The sequence below is a fragment of the Corvus cornix genome, chromosome 3 (assembly GCF_000738735.6).
Source record: "Corvus cornix cornix isolate S_Up_H32 chromosome 3, ASM73873v5, whole genome shotgun sequence".
Taxonomy (NCBI): domain Eukaryota; kingdom Metazoa; phylum Chordata; class Aves; order Passeriformes; family Corvidae; genus Corvus; species Corvus cornix.
Genome location: NC_047056.1, coordinates 36,304,678 through 36,322,674, shown reverse-complemented (window position 1 = coordinate 36,322,674; position 17,997 = coordinate 36,304,678). Strand labels below are relative to the sequence as shown.

Sequence of the window (17,997 nt, the reverse complement as noted above, 5' to 3'; positions counted from 1 at the left end):
GGGGTGACCTGCCTGAGTCAGTGTGGCCTCACCAGCCCTAAGAACATTCACTTCAGCTCATGAGTAATGTCCCAACCCCAAAAAACCTTTTAATACCACACCCAGCCCAACATGTCCCTCTGGGTGAATCAGAAGATCTTTCCTGGGTTCTAACCACTGGGGGCTGAAAATACATCATAGGCTGAACCATATTAGGTCAAAGACATAATAACACACCCTTTTAGGCCACAGAAATTAATTCTTTTTCATACGTCATACTTCCTGGCTTTATACTCATCTTCAAAACTCTGAGACAGTTGCTTTCCCTGTCTGGGTTGGTAGAGACTCATCTGTTTTACCTCCATGTCACACCAAATTAACTCTAATGGCAGACAGATGTCAAAAGGGGGAAACACCAACATTTCTAAAGTCAAAAAGACAAAAAAGATCAGAAAGTACCTTAAGTTCTGCTGTGAACTGTAAGCCATTCCTGCAACATACTGCCTAATCAAGTCCATGCTACACTGATTAATAATCTGTAGCATGTGCTGTACATAGAGCTCTTGAAAATAACAGAGGTGTTACAGAGGTTTTTGCAGATGCGACAACTGTATAAGGAAAGCACTGTCCGGTTTTGCTAAACTCTCAGGGATTCTGCAGTTGTCATGAGAGTGATCCAAGTAAGAGGACAGACACTCCCCATAAGATGGAGATCTGAAAAGTCTGAAGTCTGTTTAGGAAATGATTCTTTCCCTTTCAATACTAGCCAGTTTTCTTTGACAGCCAGAGCTTTTATAGAAGTATTGTCTTCATGACAAATGGTCTCCTAAAGCTAGTCTGAAGCAAATGCTCCTGGCATGAACACAGAAAATCAGTACCATACAAAACTGACATGGTTTTTGTGTATGGAAAGTTTTAAAAGGCCTGTCATGATCTCCAAAGAAACAGTATGGGCTCACCTTGTACCTGAGGAAGATGAAAACACCACCAATACAAAAAAAGAGGTAGCAAGTACATATCTGGTAGAGAGGTTTACATCAGGTGTTTGGCCTCATGGATAAAGTGGCTGAGGTCTTCTGGCATCATTATCTGCTCTGAAAAGCCAGACACCTTCATGATGCATCAGCTCCTGCCTTGCCATCTTCCACACCATGTATCTTGCCTGTACATATTTGTGTATTTATAAGTCTCTGCAGACATCTGCCCTCTCTTACATTAATTTCAACAGGAAAACTGATGTTCTGTCATAACACTAATTATCCCACTCTTCAGGAACACCCTGTCTGTGGACACTAGGCTTTCCCTGTATTAGGTGAAAGACAAAGCTGCTTACATTCCATGCATCTGCTAAAACAGGGAGGCTCAAATGGAGAAAAGATCTGTGGCGAAGCACTGTAAGGAAGAGACACTGAAAGAGCAGAATGACTTTTTCACTTGACCAGCTTAGGCATAGAAACAAAAAGAATTTTCAAAAGAACAAAATCAAAGGGAAAAGGACTTAAAGGCTTTTTCACAGACTTTTCTAATATTCCACATGAAGTGTTAACTTCCCATCTATCTTTTTTAAAAGCTAGGCAGAAACTGTTACACAAAAATGAATCTGGCTTCATGTTCTGCACTGCCAAACTGCAGCTATGAATGTGTCTCAGGTAGACTCAACAGAATTATTGTCTTTTAAATCAAGACAACAGAATTCAAATCTCATGTTTTCAAGGTAATCATGGGATATAATTCTGGTTTAAAATTTGCCATAAGATTACTATAAAAATTGAAGATTTTTCTGCCACTAAACTATTCAACACCTAAACCCTTTCTTCCTAATAAAACTTAGTGCTAGGAACAAAATAATAGTTTTAAAGATATTTTCTTCTCCTTAGTGAATAAGGTTAAGTCATATCAAAACATAATGGCATGTCAAAGAGATGGTAGTGGTGCTATTCTATCACAAAACTCTCAGCCTTTTTTTTTCTTTCAGTCAGGTGGACTCCTCCACCTGAGGAGTCCTGTATGAGGAAAATGGGAGCAGCTAAAGCAAATTCCCTCTGCAAAAACTTTAATGTCTCCTCTCTTTCTGGGGAATTTCAGCAAAGAGGTGTTTTGGAGCCAGCTTCACTAGCAGGTAAACCGATTGCTAAGATGGCAATTTCTGTGGGAACCTCATGTTTAAATACTGTCACCAAATAATTTATTCTCCATTCCAAGAAGCTTTACAAAGATATGCAGCTTTACAAAGGTGTCAAGATGGTTTACCGCTTCATGCACCAAAATAATGTGCAGGTACTGCTGCTTCAAATCTAAATAATTGTTTGGTCTACTTGTACCTTCTGGCTTTTCTCTTCAGGGAGAAAATTCTTACCATTCAGCAATAGATCATACCACAGACTGTACAAACCCAGAACACAGATAACCACATCATTCTCATAGGGAAGAGCAAGCCAAAACCTCACCATAAGTGAGGGAATTATTTCACACAGGTTTTTGGAAATCCCTGAAAAAAATCTTACTTTAAGAAGAGCAGTAGCAAAGATGCTGAAAAAGAAAACCATGCAAAATAGTCTAGATGAAAATAACTCACCTGGTCTAGTCAGATGTAAGCACTTTAGATTAGACTGCAGCTTTATTGCTGCCTCGGTGAGGGAAATCCCCTTGCCTATAAAAGGCCCAAATTAAGTACCAGTCTATTGCCCATGGGACACAAGTTATGTATATGGGATAAACCAATACTGCTTTAAGTAATAACTGTTTGCATATCCTAATGCAACAAACAGCCTTCTACTTTAACTGTATTACCTGAAGAACAAAAAATACTAAATTCTTGCTCTCAGGACCTCACTCCCACCCTGTAAGCAATTAACACTGAGTTAAAATGGGAAATAGGCTGGGCTCAGCTCCCACCTCTGCTGCCTGCTTCTCCATCTCCTCCAGAGCAGCACATCCCCTGCTCCCCCACCTGGGTGGGGCATCTTCCAGCATCCCAGCACTAAGGTGGATGCAAGCAGGCAGAACTAATCCTCCATAATCACCTTACAAACATCTCTTCCAGAAAATCTGGGGCTGAAGAACCAAAACACGCAACTTTGTAAGACAGCGGGACCAGGTAAGAAAGAATCTTAAAAGGCAGCCTGAACTCTGAAAAAAGCTGACCACAAGAACAGCACTGTACAGAAAAGTGTTTATTGAGAGTATTGTTGCCTGAGAATTGTTACCATTTCATCAGCAAAAGCGGTGGCAAAAGAAACATGTCATTATTGTCATCCTGTCCCGAAATTTGGTCCATATGTCAACACTGGTCTCTCAGCTGGTTGCTCAGCTCCTGAAGTTCAGCAATCATGTTGTCCATAGCTGTCACCTCATCAGCTATCTCACTGTGAACCTCATTACTTGTCACATCTATGAAAAGTTGCTGCATAACAAAAAGAAATAATTGTAAGTACTTTATAAATAAATACCTTTAAAAGATACATACAGTTTCTCTGTTTCAGGATCAAGACAAAATACAGGAAGCTCATGATCTCTATACTGCTTTTCATATTTTTGTAAACTATAATAGTATCTCTCTCTAAGAAAAGGCCATTCTGTGGCTAATAAGCAGAAGTTATGCACATACACATATAGACACATATCCTGCATATAGACCTGAAATCTGTGCCACACACATGATATTGTGCCAAAAGGGTCAAATCCTCCTGTGGACGTGGGGTTTCTGCTCTGACCTGCCTGCCTACGCTGACTCCCAATTCCATTGAAAGTAAAGGGCTGTTTCACGAAACTCAAATTAGAAGAGCATCTCACATTCTGTCACTGCAGTTTATAAGCCCACCTGCTGATAAATTAGTTGTGAATTTGAATGGCCATTTTCCCCAGTGTCATATTCTGTTGCTTCATTTTCTCCAAAACCTCAAATAAATATTTTTTAACATTTGATGTCAAGACATGCATGGATGGAGGCATTCACCTGTAATTAAGTTATACCAGAGAAAACAAAACACTACAGAGTAATAACAATAGATTGTTCTTAAAGACCTTAAGACATTACCAGAAACAAACAAAAAAGCGCAGCTAACTCGTGAGCAATCATAATCTTCATCTATTTAATGCTGAGGCTGTGTGAGGTACCACTACACAGAAATATGGGGAAGGGGGGACACCCAAACATATGTTTTCCCTTCATTATGTAATGGGAGAGTGATTCACACTTCATTTGACACAAACACAAAGCCTACATTTAGAGACAAAAACAAACTGAGAAAACAAAAGTTGCTCTGGAGTACATCTGTACATCATTATATCATAAAACAAAATGGGACAATACAGATATGTATATAAACAAAAATGTACTTAAAAGGCTTGAACCAAGGTATTCAGTGTGCCTCAAAACAATGTTGTCACTGAAATAAAGAGCATCTTACACAAAAATAGGAACATGTTCATGCCACAAGTACAGAAACTTCTCTGACTTCCAGCCCAAAAACATCACAGTGGGAGAGTGACAGAAACGTTTGGTTCTTTCTGGTAAGACAGCTAAATAAATCAGGATGATATAATTATTTGCTCACTCTTTTTTTTTTTTTTCCCACACACAATTAGAGAAATCTATTCAACTAGAGACAGCATGGGGAAGTTTCAAGCACCATCATTCTTTGGGCTTTGTGTCCCATGCTTCCCCAAAACAGTGCTCATATTTCATGCTTTTACAATGCATCTCCAGAACATTTCTCTTTTTCAGACCCTACCTTCCAGATCTGAATGAGGCATTGGGGCAAGGAGCAGAAGAGAGCCCACTGTGCTATTTGCCATAGTATGTGACTGCCCACCAGGCTCTGTACAGAAAAGAGCCCAGTAGCAGCGCATCTCTGAGCTGCAGTCTTCAGCAGATTGTGGGTGCTTAGTGAGTCTGGCACAACACAGGAGCTCAAGCATCAAGAGATGGAGATCCCAGACATTGTTTCACCTGTTCTACTTAGTTGTTCCAATTGCATGTCCTGACTACGAAATTTTGGAATTTTATCTTTTAAAAGTCATTTTCACTGATCTTTTATTCCTTCTGAAATCTTAACTAGTGAGTGTGCTCTTAGGCCACTTTTAAAGTGCTTTTTTCAGTTGAAATTAAAAATGAAAAAAAGAATCCCACACTAATAATGACTCACAGAGCAGCAAAATGAGATGTAGTCAAGCTTGGACAGGTATAAACAGTGCTAAACTGTTTGTGCATAGGATCCGACAGAAGATGACTGAGTTTTTAAACTACAACACACTTTGAAAATTCAATATGACTTCAAATTAAAAATAAGACAGCATCTTGGAAGGGATGCAAAACCAGTGAGTTCACATAAAATGCTTCACTGCTAATATGATTGTTTTTTCAGAAGTATCGTAAAACCATTAGCTGCCAATAATATAGATGTTCATTTAATTAATGCCTTTGGAAATGAAAATATAGTTTACTAGACTAATACATTCTTAATTTTTCACATATTGCATGATCTTTCATAATATAAACTACCTGTACTCGTATTCATATAATTTATGCCATTTAGTGCTTTCTCTACAGCAATACTCAGTCTATGCACCGTTTTTAAAGGGAAAAAATCATATTTTGTGGCTAACAGCAAAACATATATTGTCCCTTTTTTCAACACATTCCGAAGTCTTCCCTATGCCTGTATCTAAATGCAGAGTTACAGATCCAGCTTGTGTTTGCTTATGCAACTTTCCTAGGCTTTTATCCTTAAAATTAAAGGACTTAAGTGAGCCAAGTTCAGCATACTGATGATGAATCAACACTTTGTAGCACAAGCACACATTATAAAACTTAAGCTCTGTGATTCACAATTGCTAACTCCCCTTCACAGGCAGGAAGAATCCCTCTTTAAGCCAAGATGTATATTTTAAGAGAAAATGTGTGATTCATATATGATGACTTTTTCAAGTAATTAATATCTGGATTGGTAGGGTATCCACAAAAAAAAAAACCAGATTAAAAATTAGTTCTGTCTGTTAATAAATAACTCTTTTGAAAACACTCCAAGTGATGCAAAGCAATCCTGACACATTTTGGTCCTTTCTGCAGGTTTAGATCTATTCTTTCTGAAACTGCCCAGTTTCTCCCATGACTACTCACATTAAAAACAGGTCTTTGAAATGACTGACTGCTTTCAAACATTCAAATCTGTTTGCCCAACATTTCAAGTAAAATTCTACCTTACTCCAAAATGTCAGTGCTGGCTCTTAGACTAGTATTGCAATCAAAGCCTAGCAGGAAGAAAGGAAATAAAAGTTTACTTAAAACGAATCCTTAACAGCATAGAGATGAATATCTACCTGATGATGCAGTGAGACAGGCAGGTATTATTTGATCTATAATTGATTCAAAACAGAGAAATTCTGGCAACAGAACAAAGATTCCTAGCTTTCAAACAAAATTCCCTACCTTTCAAACATTCCTACCTTTGCCTTGGATGACAAGCCACGTAAGTTGAGCCGAGCTGAAGAAAGTATCTGCAAAGCTTCCTGATGATTAGATTTGTTCTTGCTGCATTTTATAGCCACTAGAATCCAAACACAGAAGGACCCCAAAACAAAAAAGCATTACCACTCCAGCAATAATCTTTGAACAAAAAACATTTAATTAAAGATCTTGATACCCTCCACAATTTTAAATGTAATATCCCCAGAAAGAAACACAAAGAAAAAACAAAGCCAAGTAATTTTGAGAAGGTAACTCTAAACTCAACAGGTATCTGTATTCCTCTTAATAAATATAACATAAATATCACAGAACAGGGAATAATCTTACTAAGTTTCATTCATTCCCTGACTGGCACACTCAATCAAACAATGTATGTGATGATCTCAGGACTGAGATGAACTGCAGATGCATTTTCACTTGCATTATGAAGTTGCTAGATCATGAAATTAATTGATTCCATGTTTACCAGTCATACATTTACTGACTCACCCTACACAATTTCTGCCTCATTCCAAGTATATTTTTGTATGCAGTATCAGGATGATACTCTCTTACAGGACTCCTAGTAGTAGGAATAAATACAATAGGTAAAGTAGAATATTATTTTGCCACTAAGCTTAATAAATATTTGTTATGCTCTTCATGAAAAATAAAGGTTCTTTTCAGGTAGAACATACCATGTGCAATCTCTATGGCTCCTTTCACCACTTCCTTAAAAGAAGAAACATCTTTTTCCCAATCACTTGACTGAATTTCACATTTATGTGCCTTAGTGAGATACTGCAGTGACTGCAAGAAGGAAAAAAAATTGTTAGTATGTCAGAAAACCAACTAGGAAACTAATTTAGTTTTAAGTATCTATGAAATTAGTGGTCAATCCAGAAAATGAATCTATCTTTACTATACTTGATTTCCTGTGAGTTGGAGTAGTGTCCTTCTCTGCAATGGTAAGCGCCAGCTGTAACACAGATGTTCTTCACTTCACTTGCAGCTCAAGTATGAGAAGCATATAAAGTAACACGTGTGTAATTTTTATCTTTTAAAAATCTGTCTAGACTGATGGATGTGACCCATGTTTGCCAAGTCATCACAATTAAATGCACATGAAAAAGAGAAAAATACTTGCATTCACACTTCGAACAGCAAATTTTGTATCTAAAAAAATATTGTAACTGAATACATGAAAGCTTTCTTCTTGTATATGTAATCTTGGGAAATACGCATTTTACAGATGTAGCTATTAGTCGCCGTACTGCTCTGGTTCTCAGTGTGAACAAGAAAAAAATGTAGACAATATGGAAGGAGGGTCCCATTAAGGGAAAAAAAAAAAAGAAGAAAGAAAATTTTATCAGAAGAAATGAGTTCTTGCTTTTGAATTTTGTTTTCTTTCTACAGCATCAAAAACATGAAACAAACACATGCCAGAAGTTACATGGCTTGGTTCAATGACAACTCTCCAGTTATCTTTTTAAAGAGTTTAAGTATTATATAAAAGAATTTAAAAATTTCAGTGTGGTACATATACATGAGCACAGTAAAGACTTCTCAATTTGGGGGTTGTCACCCCAGAAACTTCCACCTTCTCTCTCCCACCAGAGTTCCAATCACTATGGCACAGGTGTCTGAACTGCTCATGCTGCTGTAAACGGCAGTAAAGGGATCTTAAGTCAAACCAGAATTAATTAATTTTTTTTTCATAATAACCTAGGTTATAACTGGTAGTAGTTCTGGCAAGCACAGGCAAGAATTTCCAAGAGAAGGAACAACAGTTTTTACAGCAGTCTGATTTCAGTCTGCATGTGTCTGAGTCACAGCAGCAAATTAGGGGGGTTTTGCTGACAGATGTCAAGGAGGGGAAAGAATTCAAAGTCTTGTGGGCTGTTTGTTTGCACTTCTGGAACCTGGATTTATCCTCAAAGGAAACAGTTATGAGCTGGGGAAAGTCAAGGAACAGAAGGGATTCATAGCCTGGGATGGATCAGCAGGAAACTTGAAGGCTGGAAAGATTCCTCAGAGGGAAAGTTGTGAACTGGACTGCATTCAGTATAGGGAAGAAGGAAGTACTGAATGAGGTGGCAGTTCAGATATATTGAAGTGTGAGAGTAAATATATGCTAAGCTAAAGAAAAAAAACCCAAAACAGAACCACAAACCCAACACTTCAGTAGTTTTACACTCCTAACTTGCAAACCTTGTCTGACTTTGATTCAATTCACAAAGCACTGTTGTGAATTATAACTGTAGACTCTAGTGATTCATGTGGCATCAGATGTATCAGCAGAACAGAAAAGTAAAAAAACCCCAGCAACCAAGCCACCCTTTAACAATAGCCAGACATACAAGATTGTTCTTTCAAATGCAATGTTAGGAACAAAATTGGTTACATATAATTAAACCTGCATTAAATAAGGTGTGGAATGGAAGAATATGGAGTAATGGTCAAACCCTACATTTGTAAGGAGGTATGTGATACTTTTAAAGGTCTGTTCCCATCTCTTTGCCCTTTGATGCCACAGTATAGTAAATAATGCCCTTTTAGAACTCATTGACCTTTTGCCTAGTAACTGTGGGTGGGAAACTATACATCTAGAATTTTTCTATGCATACAGCTATATTCACTGAATATCTGACTGACCCGTGATGGTGCTTGTGGCAGTAAAGCCAATAAATACTGATTTTATCATTTTTACTTCATAATATGATATCAGAAATCAGTGATTATTTGGTGTATTGCAAATTAATTTTTACCGTGTCAATTAATATATGCTGTGGCTGTAGGCAGTTTCGCTCTTTTATGATCTGTATCTATGGTACTGTCATACCAAGATATTTGGATACACATGTAAGCATACCTTAAGTATTTATAAAGATCATTCCATCTTGCAGGGCAAGCTAGACTGTAAGTGTGTTCCATAACCAGTCTGATGAAGAAACACAGTTAAAGTACTGTCTACTCTACAAATTGAAACCATGTTTTTAACTGGGTTAGTAAAAAATACCGTGCTGTAACCAGATTCTGAAATAATTACATTCATAGTATAGACAGGGCCTCTGCTGCTTTGCATGTCTGAGTAAGAATTTGAGGATATAATACAGGATATTGCAGTGTCTGTATTTCTGCATTCTAAATAGGCCAAATCCCTTTTACTGTTCAGCTGCAAAGAAAAATAAGGAAGACAAAAGGGAGGCATTGGAGGTATATTGAACACCAGCAATGACTAAACAAGGCTCTTCACAGGGCAGAGCACAAGGAGACAATGAGCAAGGCACAAATGATTATAAATTTAAGCGCACAGGAATACAATTTGTAGGCCTAACCATCTTCCTTACTTGACATCAAGCAATCCTCCAGACAGGAATTTTTTGCCCAGGCCAAAGGCACACCCCCATTAGCGAACACATACTGAATGCTGACCTTGTGTATTTTCAACTTCGGTGAAGATGATAACCCATAACTATTTTTGAAGTGTGCATGGCTATTTGAACTTTTTGAAATCTAATATCAAATGCAAAGCACACTCCAGCATCCAACAAAGTAAACACTTCTAGCAGTGCAGAATGGTTATTCTGGAAATGCAATCAACTTAATTCCTTGGGAAGTGATAAGGACAAGAAATGGAAGTTAACATAGCAAAACAAGTGACAAGTGAAGAGAAACCAATGGTTCAACAGACTAAGAATTAAATAGCATTATTCGATTTCATTTTAAGCTAATTAAGGACAAAACATTTCTACTCTGGGTACTCTGACTGCGGTATAGATTATTTTAAGTGCATTTTCCCTTAGTGATTGCAAAGAACATAGATGGCTTATGCCACTACTGGATCATGCCTTCAAGATGAATTTTTTTTCAGAAGCTGCAATATCCTATCTTCAGAAGCAAAGATTTCAATTAAAAACAAAGCCAAAACCCACACCACCATTTGATTATAGACATTAGATTGTTGCCAAGAAAAGTTTCAGAATACAAATTCAGGACAATACATATATGCTGTGATAGGATGTTTTAAAAGGAAACACTGGTAAAAAAAAGAGATTTTTTTTTTCAAGTCCAAGAAAACTGACATAAAACATCTTGCTCCTGTTGTAACAAAAATGTGTGCTGTAGAAACATGAAGAAAAGACAAAGAGCTTATAAAAACACTAAAGCAAAACAGGTCTGGAACAAGGGCATGTTCTACTGTAGCACTATAGTTTTTACCTTTTCAATATCTTCACCACTGTCATTCTCTCCATTTCCATAAAGTTGGGCATAAAGTCTCCAGATTGCCCCATCATTTGTCACTCGTGAGGTGACTCTGCCCAAGAGCTCTTGCAGCTTCCCCTTCAATCCACTTGATACCTCTCCAGCACGATCTGCCAGACCATCCACTACTGCTCTGACTAGAATAGCCAGCACCTTATAAAAGCAAAGAGTTTTTATTTCAGCTCAAATCAATGTCAGTATATATAATGTTATGTGTAATACCTGATCTCTATTAATGATTGTACCATATGACAAGTACAGAATTTACTAAGAAATACATGGAGTAATTCAACTGATTTAAACCTCATCTATAAGATTCTATGTTGATAAACGTAAGAAGGCCAAAAATCTAGGAGAGAAATCTGGGTAAAGGAAACTGTGGCAGTATCTTACAGGTATTTTCACCTTATAATACAGTTATAAAAAGATCAGTAAAAAGGCTGAGCCAAATAAATTCAGGTAATGGAAGACACAGTTGTTACAGGACCTCTATTTAACAACCCGCAGAAAGATGTACAGTGCATAAGATGGAAACTGGAAGGCACTGGAATACCACCTTGGGAATCTCTGTTTTTAATGCACTTCTGGTGAATTACTAGTCAAATCAATTCCATCAAACTCTTCTACAAGTACTCATTAGTGGCCATGCTTTTCGAATCACTGGCTTGAGAATGTGGGATCTGACCTGCAGAAATGCTGAGCATGTGCAGCTGCTGGTGGGAGCTTGGTTTTGCATGTAAGAAATGCTATATCATACCAGTCTTTTTGTCCCAAACTGGACACTGAAAGCTAGAAAATAGTGTCATTTTGCCTCAGTTTCTCTTCAGCAAAATGAGAAACAGCAAATGTAAATCAAGGCAGTATATCATATGATAAATTAGAAGAAAATAAACCCCAGAAAAGCTGTGGATTATCAAGAGAGTAATACCTGTTCTGTGCAGTGCATGAGACAGAGACTGGGGAAGAAAAAAGGATGAAAACAAAATGGAAGTTTCATAAGGCTTGCATTCAAGACAGGCCAGTTGTCGCACAAACACCTTCATGCTGGTACTTCCTAACTTGTGGCCTGTCATTTGGCAACCTCAATGCTTCAACATTTTTGCCCATGTGAAACTAACACTTACAATGAAACCACACTCATAGCAGTATTAGTATCAAGATAGTAATAAAGCTAACTTCAAAGATGACTTGTGAATAGCTACAAACATTACAAATACATCACTGCTCTACTAAACGTAGAATGGGATGCATCCTCACAAATCAAGATGCAGAAATTAATGCAAAAATTATGACAGTATCAAAGTATATTACATTTAGAATAAAACCACACCCAGTTTAGCATTAGTGATATGTCGCTTTCCTAAAATAACTTTTCTTATAGTGAATAACTCAATTAAAATGCATCCCAAAAAATAATGAGTTTTATCAGATACAGAAAATTTTTAGCAGAACAACCCAAATCAATTAAAATGGCTGATAATTTTATTAAATAAATCTAAGTAACAGAAGAAGCAAAAACAAATATACTCTTACCTGGTATCTTTTCAGAATTAATGATATCATAGTAACATCCGAACATAAGTTAAACAGCTCCCCTCTTGTCTGCCCCAAAACCATAGCAGTAGCTTATATTCCTTATAAAATGGTATGACAAACTGTCAGTTCCTTCTTTCCAAGATCTCTTAAGAGTCACTTAAGACACCAGAAAATATGATCAACTATTAATAGTCTGAAAATTCTGAAATTCATGTTATATCCATGATTTGGAATATAAGGCATCAAAGGCCATCATTAACCAGGTCTTCCATAAAGATTTGCTAGAAAAGCACCAGCAAGAGTTGATACTTCCATTACTAAAGCACTGTAACAAAAAAACTAAGAGGTGCAAGAAGAAACACTAAACTATGTTCGCTTTTGACAAGGAACTAGAATTGGTCCTAAGGATTCATACATACATGTATGACTTCTCAATCGATTTCTCAGTGTAACAAAACTGTTACTTGAAGTCCAAAATGTTAGTTCATGTGAATATCAGATATAATCATCAAAATTTTAAAGCCAATAACATTTTGTTTGTAGATGAAAAAAAGTTTACTTAGTCAGTAGGATGTAGCAACTGTAAAATTACCCCTATTCCCATAGAGTCCTGGTTTGCTTATACTTTTATCATAATAATCAATTTCCTTTTTTTGTAATCCATCATGTAAACTTTGTAAAATGAAACTAGCATCAAGACCTGGATTAAAGGGTCCATTAAACAGTAATGAATCATTAATGCTACTTGGTTGTGTACACTTGTTAAATAAAGTTATTTCAAACTGCAAGTGAATTGTGCTAATTATCAAAAAGTATTAGCAGTGTAGCAGAGCTTTGCATTTTAGGTTACCATAAGTGTTAAAATTTGTATCTTTGAGAGATTTTAAACTGCCACACATACTAAACTACTACAGCAATGCTCTGTTGATCCAAGATCCCAAACAAGCAGTAGAGGATTTTTTTGGTTGGTTGGTTGGTTGGTTGGTTGGTTTTTTTCATGCCTCTTTTAATGAACTAGGCTCCATATGAACAGAGTTCATGTTTAGTATGACATCACACCATCTGCATTCCTCCTTCTCCATTGCTTTTGTGAATAATGTGTTTACCACAAACTGAACAAAAGACACCGTGAGACAAAACCTTAGAAATAAACCAAGTAATTTATAAATGCTGCGATTTTCATCAGTTAATCTCATTTCACAATTGTTCTCCAAACAACTCTTTTCATATAAAAATTCTCTTGGTCAAACCATTTTCAGATGCTTCACTAATACTAATCAAATTTGACAGTGCTCAAGAAAGAAGAGAACCCTCAGATACCAGATCCAAAATGACGAATCTGCAGTCTGTGAGCTCTCCCTATTCCCCTTCCAAATTTAGGATTTTAAGACAATTGTCATTAGTGAGCTACTTAATTGAAGTAGAGCTCCAGAAATTATTAATTCCTAACCTCACTTTTCAAAATCCCCTTGGAACATGCCCTTGTGGCCTTTTGTTAGAAATGGTCTGGCAACACGAACTGCTGAAATGAGGATGTTACTTGATGGAAAGGGTACCAGAAAAACTTTGCTAGAATCTCAATAGCACAGAACTGCAAAGTGGAACCCTTTTTCCATACTTCTGTATTCATAATCTTTGACAGCACATAATGAAGATAGGGTTTCTGGAAACAGTGTATCTAAACAGCTTTTCCAACCACAAAATACCTTTGTCATTCAAAAGACCACAACATTCCAAGTAAAAAAGGTTGATTGCCTCCATGAGCACGCATGCGATGGAAAGTAGTACAATCAGCAGTTCCAGGTACATTTACTAGGTCATACAATAATTCAGAGACCAAATTAATGATTATAAAAGGTTAGGCTTTCTCCTTGGATACCTTTTAGTGACTGATTTACTAGTGGAAACTATGGATAATTCAGTGAGCCTTTATATTTTATTACATAACACGTATATCAAAGGTTTTCCAGGTATATTTCTCAGCTTTGTGAACATTAAAAGATGCATGGAAATGTGAAGAATCTTAAGAACCAGGAGGGAAAGTAAGAACGTATGCTTTCAACATTTACATACAAACGCTAGCAAACTGAGACTTTTTAAACTGCCCTTTGCTGTTATCTTTTACTGCATTGTTGCTCATTTATAAAAAGCCCTTTAGCTCTTCCTGGTTCAGTTATATCTGCAGAATCTGTGCATACATATCTTCAAGCTTCATGATATCATGATCTCAGAACCTTTGCCACAGGGATGACATCATTAAATAACTAGAAAAGAACAGAAGCAAAATTTCCCAAATCTGTGTTCTATACTCAGAAGACTGGCACAAAGGACAACAATGGACTAACAGAAATCACCAAGAAGAATCTGAATGCTTTACTATTATTAGAAGAAATCAGTGATTTAAAAATATGACTTCATACTATTCTGAAATAAAATTTAGAAGTCTGATGTAACTACAGAAATCAAGGGCATTTCAAATTGTATATTCAATTGCATACTTGTAATCGATACGTTCAGTCTCACAAGGGGTATTCTGCAACAATGATTATGCTAAAAGCAGATGGTTTTCACAAAGAATGGAATCAATGACTCAGCTTGTTTCTTCCAGTCCTGTGCATTTTTTTTTTTAATTCCTACCTTGTTTCTCACCACTATGACATGTAGCTTAGTAGTCTATCAATTAAAATCTACAATGACTATAAATACTAAATATAACCTGAGAGAAGATCATACTATGTTGAATGGAAACAATGGTGTATGTTTTCATTCACTCATGTTCATGATTTCACATTGTTAAAATACAATTGCACAAGATGGTTATAGATCATCCCTATTTAAAACAGTCCAGCTGGAAAAAAGGAGAGGCTCACCAATTAATGGTGAACTTTGTAAACAATTTCAGCAGAAGCTTTTATTTCTATCTGCTTTTTTGTTTTGCTACAGAAATACTCTTCTCTTCCTTGTAAGATAATTGTTTCAAGCCTGAACTCTTTAATCAGGCTCTGAGGTTTTTCTTGGCAACTAGTAAAATCCTTCTAATTGAGGCAACTGTATTAGAAGTTACAATGAAACCATAAAACACTTCACATATCAGAAGCCAAAGTTAAAATTAAGATGCAAAAAGAATTAAAGGAAGATAGCATATATACATCTGTAAAAGTTATAAAAGTTGTATGAGAACAAGATGAAAGAAGTTATGCAAAAAAATAGAAATTTAATACAAGCAATATCCCCAAATGCTATAAATATATATAAATATACTACATAAAATTTGACAAATAACAGTAATAGGAGTCTGTATCATCTCCACACATCTCAAATGGGCAAATATACATAGAAACTTCTATTCCTGGTCAGCTGTCATTCTGTTTAAAACAATACAGTAGACCACCCCTAAAAATGCTATTTTAAGTTGCAATTGAGAAAAAAATTCATTGAAAAAAGCCAACCATCTACAAGATGCTCCATGACAGGCCCCACCAGTACTACAATATTCTAGCTTCCAAACACACTAATCTTTACCACATATAACACAATTTTCCATAGACACTCTTAAGTGCCGAGAGAGTTTGAGACCTTTTGATGTTTAGCTATATCAAATCTAAAAGAATTTATTAATACAGAATGTTATCCTGTGCATGACTGGCTTTACTAGTAATAAGCATTGCACTCACGTACAATCTGTTATTAAAAAGTAATGTGAAAAAAGTATTTAACATTCCTGCCCCCCATGAACATGAGATGTTTCCACAATCATAACTAATTCTATCTGCTCTCTCTCCTCACCAATGGACTTAAATTCCCGAGATCCAGGAAAGCTACTTTTTATCTTTTTATGGGACAAGAAACGAAACATACTCCTGGGACACGTGAGCAGCAGCAGCTGGTTCCTCTTACCCTGGTACTACACAATCTCCCGAAGAGCTCATAAGCTCTTCAACCAGATCTGCTAATTTTGCAAAGGCTCTTGGAGGTGTTTTACTGCTCCCCTTGAGAGATTCTTTGGCTTGCCTTTCAGATTCACCTTGCTATTTTCACTGAGTGTACAGAACCCTGCCTGGATCAGAAACTGGTTTCAGGCAAGGTAACATCCTAGCTGAAGCTGTTAAGGCAGCTTCTCTAGTTTTTGTCCAGAGCACACATTTACAAACACAAAATTTAACTGAACTTAACTGAACTTCAGTGAGACATGAGCAAAATACCTCTTTTATTTTTCTTTGGTCTGGTTTATTAAGAATCAATATTATGACTATAATGCATTCAATTTACTTTCAAAGGCTCATTTGTAGCATTTTCCAACACATGATAAAAGCTTCCCTTTCTTTAAACTACATAATTTATATTATTTCTGATACCAAGCTATGCAGGAACAATACAGAAAGATGGGGTTATGCACTGCATTTTATATAAAAATAGGTCTTAAAACTGCAAGGCTCATGTGTGTCCTTTCACAAAGACTGATGCAATATGGATGCAAAGGTTTTCAGCTTTGTCCAGTTTCATTTTAAATATTTATTCTGACAGTCCAAATCGCCAAAACTTAAATCACTTGCCTCTATAACTTCATTGCCATGTGCACTATGATTACTGATACCACTACCAGCAGCTATCAGCAATTTCTCTGTCTCAGAAGAAAAATCAGTGAACGTATAGGATGACTAAATATGAAAACTTCCCTACCTGTGTATCCTTGTACTTTTCTCTTAAGTCCATGAGCCGGTGATAAGCTTTAATTGCTTCTGAAAACTCTCCAACATCTGTACTGGTGAGAAGATAGTTCTCCCATATTTGCCAGTGCTCATAGTTGCACTTGAGAGCCTCTTGGAGGGTTCGAAATGCTTTGACCCTAATCAATAATAAAAGAATAATAGAAATTGTTACAGAAGATTTCTACATTAAATCAGTTGGCATGGTATCAACTAAAAACCTGCTTATTTAAAAAATCACATTTAGAACACAGTGCGATGTAAAAGCTATTGTTGGTAATTTACAATGCTGATAATCCCTTAATCTCTCTTGCAAACTATTTTGTATTAGTTCATACACAACAGTATGCTCTGTAGTTTGAACTAGGTAACTTTTCTTAGCTCTCGTAACTGGTTTTTTTTACAAAAATTTATCATAATTGTACCATCTCTGTCACTATTGTCCTTTCCAAATTTTTAACTGGAACCATGAGAAAACAATCTTACTCATGCTGCAGTTGTAACATACATTAAAAAATTAAAAATCACTGAGTTCATGACAGATGCAGAATGGTTTTAACTTATTTAATCACACAAGAGGAAGGTTACTTGACAGCTTTTTGTGATTTACTTTAAACATTTGTACACGGCAAACATGCATATCCAGGGCACAGAAACCCATCATTTTCAACCAGTTTTGTCCTTAGATCAGCTGGAAGGTTTACTCTCTGCTCCCTGACGCTGTGCTGCTCAGTAAAAATGTGTCAGAGCGGCCCCAAACACTACTAGGGTCCTTCTTCAAAGATGCTGCCCGAGGACCCACCTCAGAGTGACTGGAGAAAGTGTTATGGAATAAAGGTGGACAGCACAATTCCTATAAAATCATCATCAAGTTACAAAGCATTTTCATTTTTTCATATTCATCCAGTGCAGGCAATTCTTGACTATTCCCTCACCAAAGGAGAGCAGTAATGGCATCCTCTGATAAGAAAATGCCATCTGAAGAATATGTTGGTAAGGTTTGTGAGCTTACTGTTTAAAGCCTTAAACATACTACCAGAAGTTGCAATAAATTTGAAACTT

The 17,997-nt window shown here is 36.6% G+C and overlaps 1 protein-coding gene across 2 annotated transcripts in view; it reads right to left on the bottom strand.

The window, feature by feature from the left end:
* Positions 1 to 3,134: 3,134 nt before the first annotated feature.
* The window catches only part of TTC27 (tetratricopeptide repeat domain 27), a 114,093-nt gene continuing 99,230 nt past the window's right edge, over positions 3,135 to 17,997 (bottom strand). For both annotated transcript variants that reach the window (XM_039569466.1, XM_010391695.4), the window contains exons 16-20: positions 16,910 to 17,075; positions 10,649 to 10,846; positions 7,126 to 7,237; positions 6,427 to 6,527; positions 3,135 to 3,382 (exon numbers count right to left, since the gene is read on the bottom strand). In XM_039569466.1, coding sequence (XP_039425400.1) covers positions 3,260 to 3,382; positions 6,427 to 6,527; positions 7,126 to 7,237; positions 10,649 to 10,846; positions 16,910 to 17,075 — 700 coding nt within the window. In that variant the 3' untranslated portion in view covers positions 3,135 to 3,259. The remainder of the gene's footprint in view (positions 3,383 to 6,426; positions 6,528 to 7,125; positions 7,238 to 10,648; positions 10,847 to 16,909; positions 17,076 to 17,997) is intronic.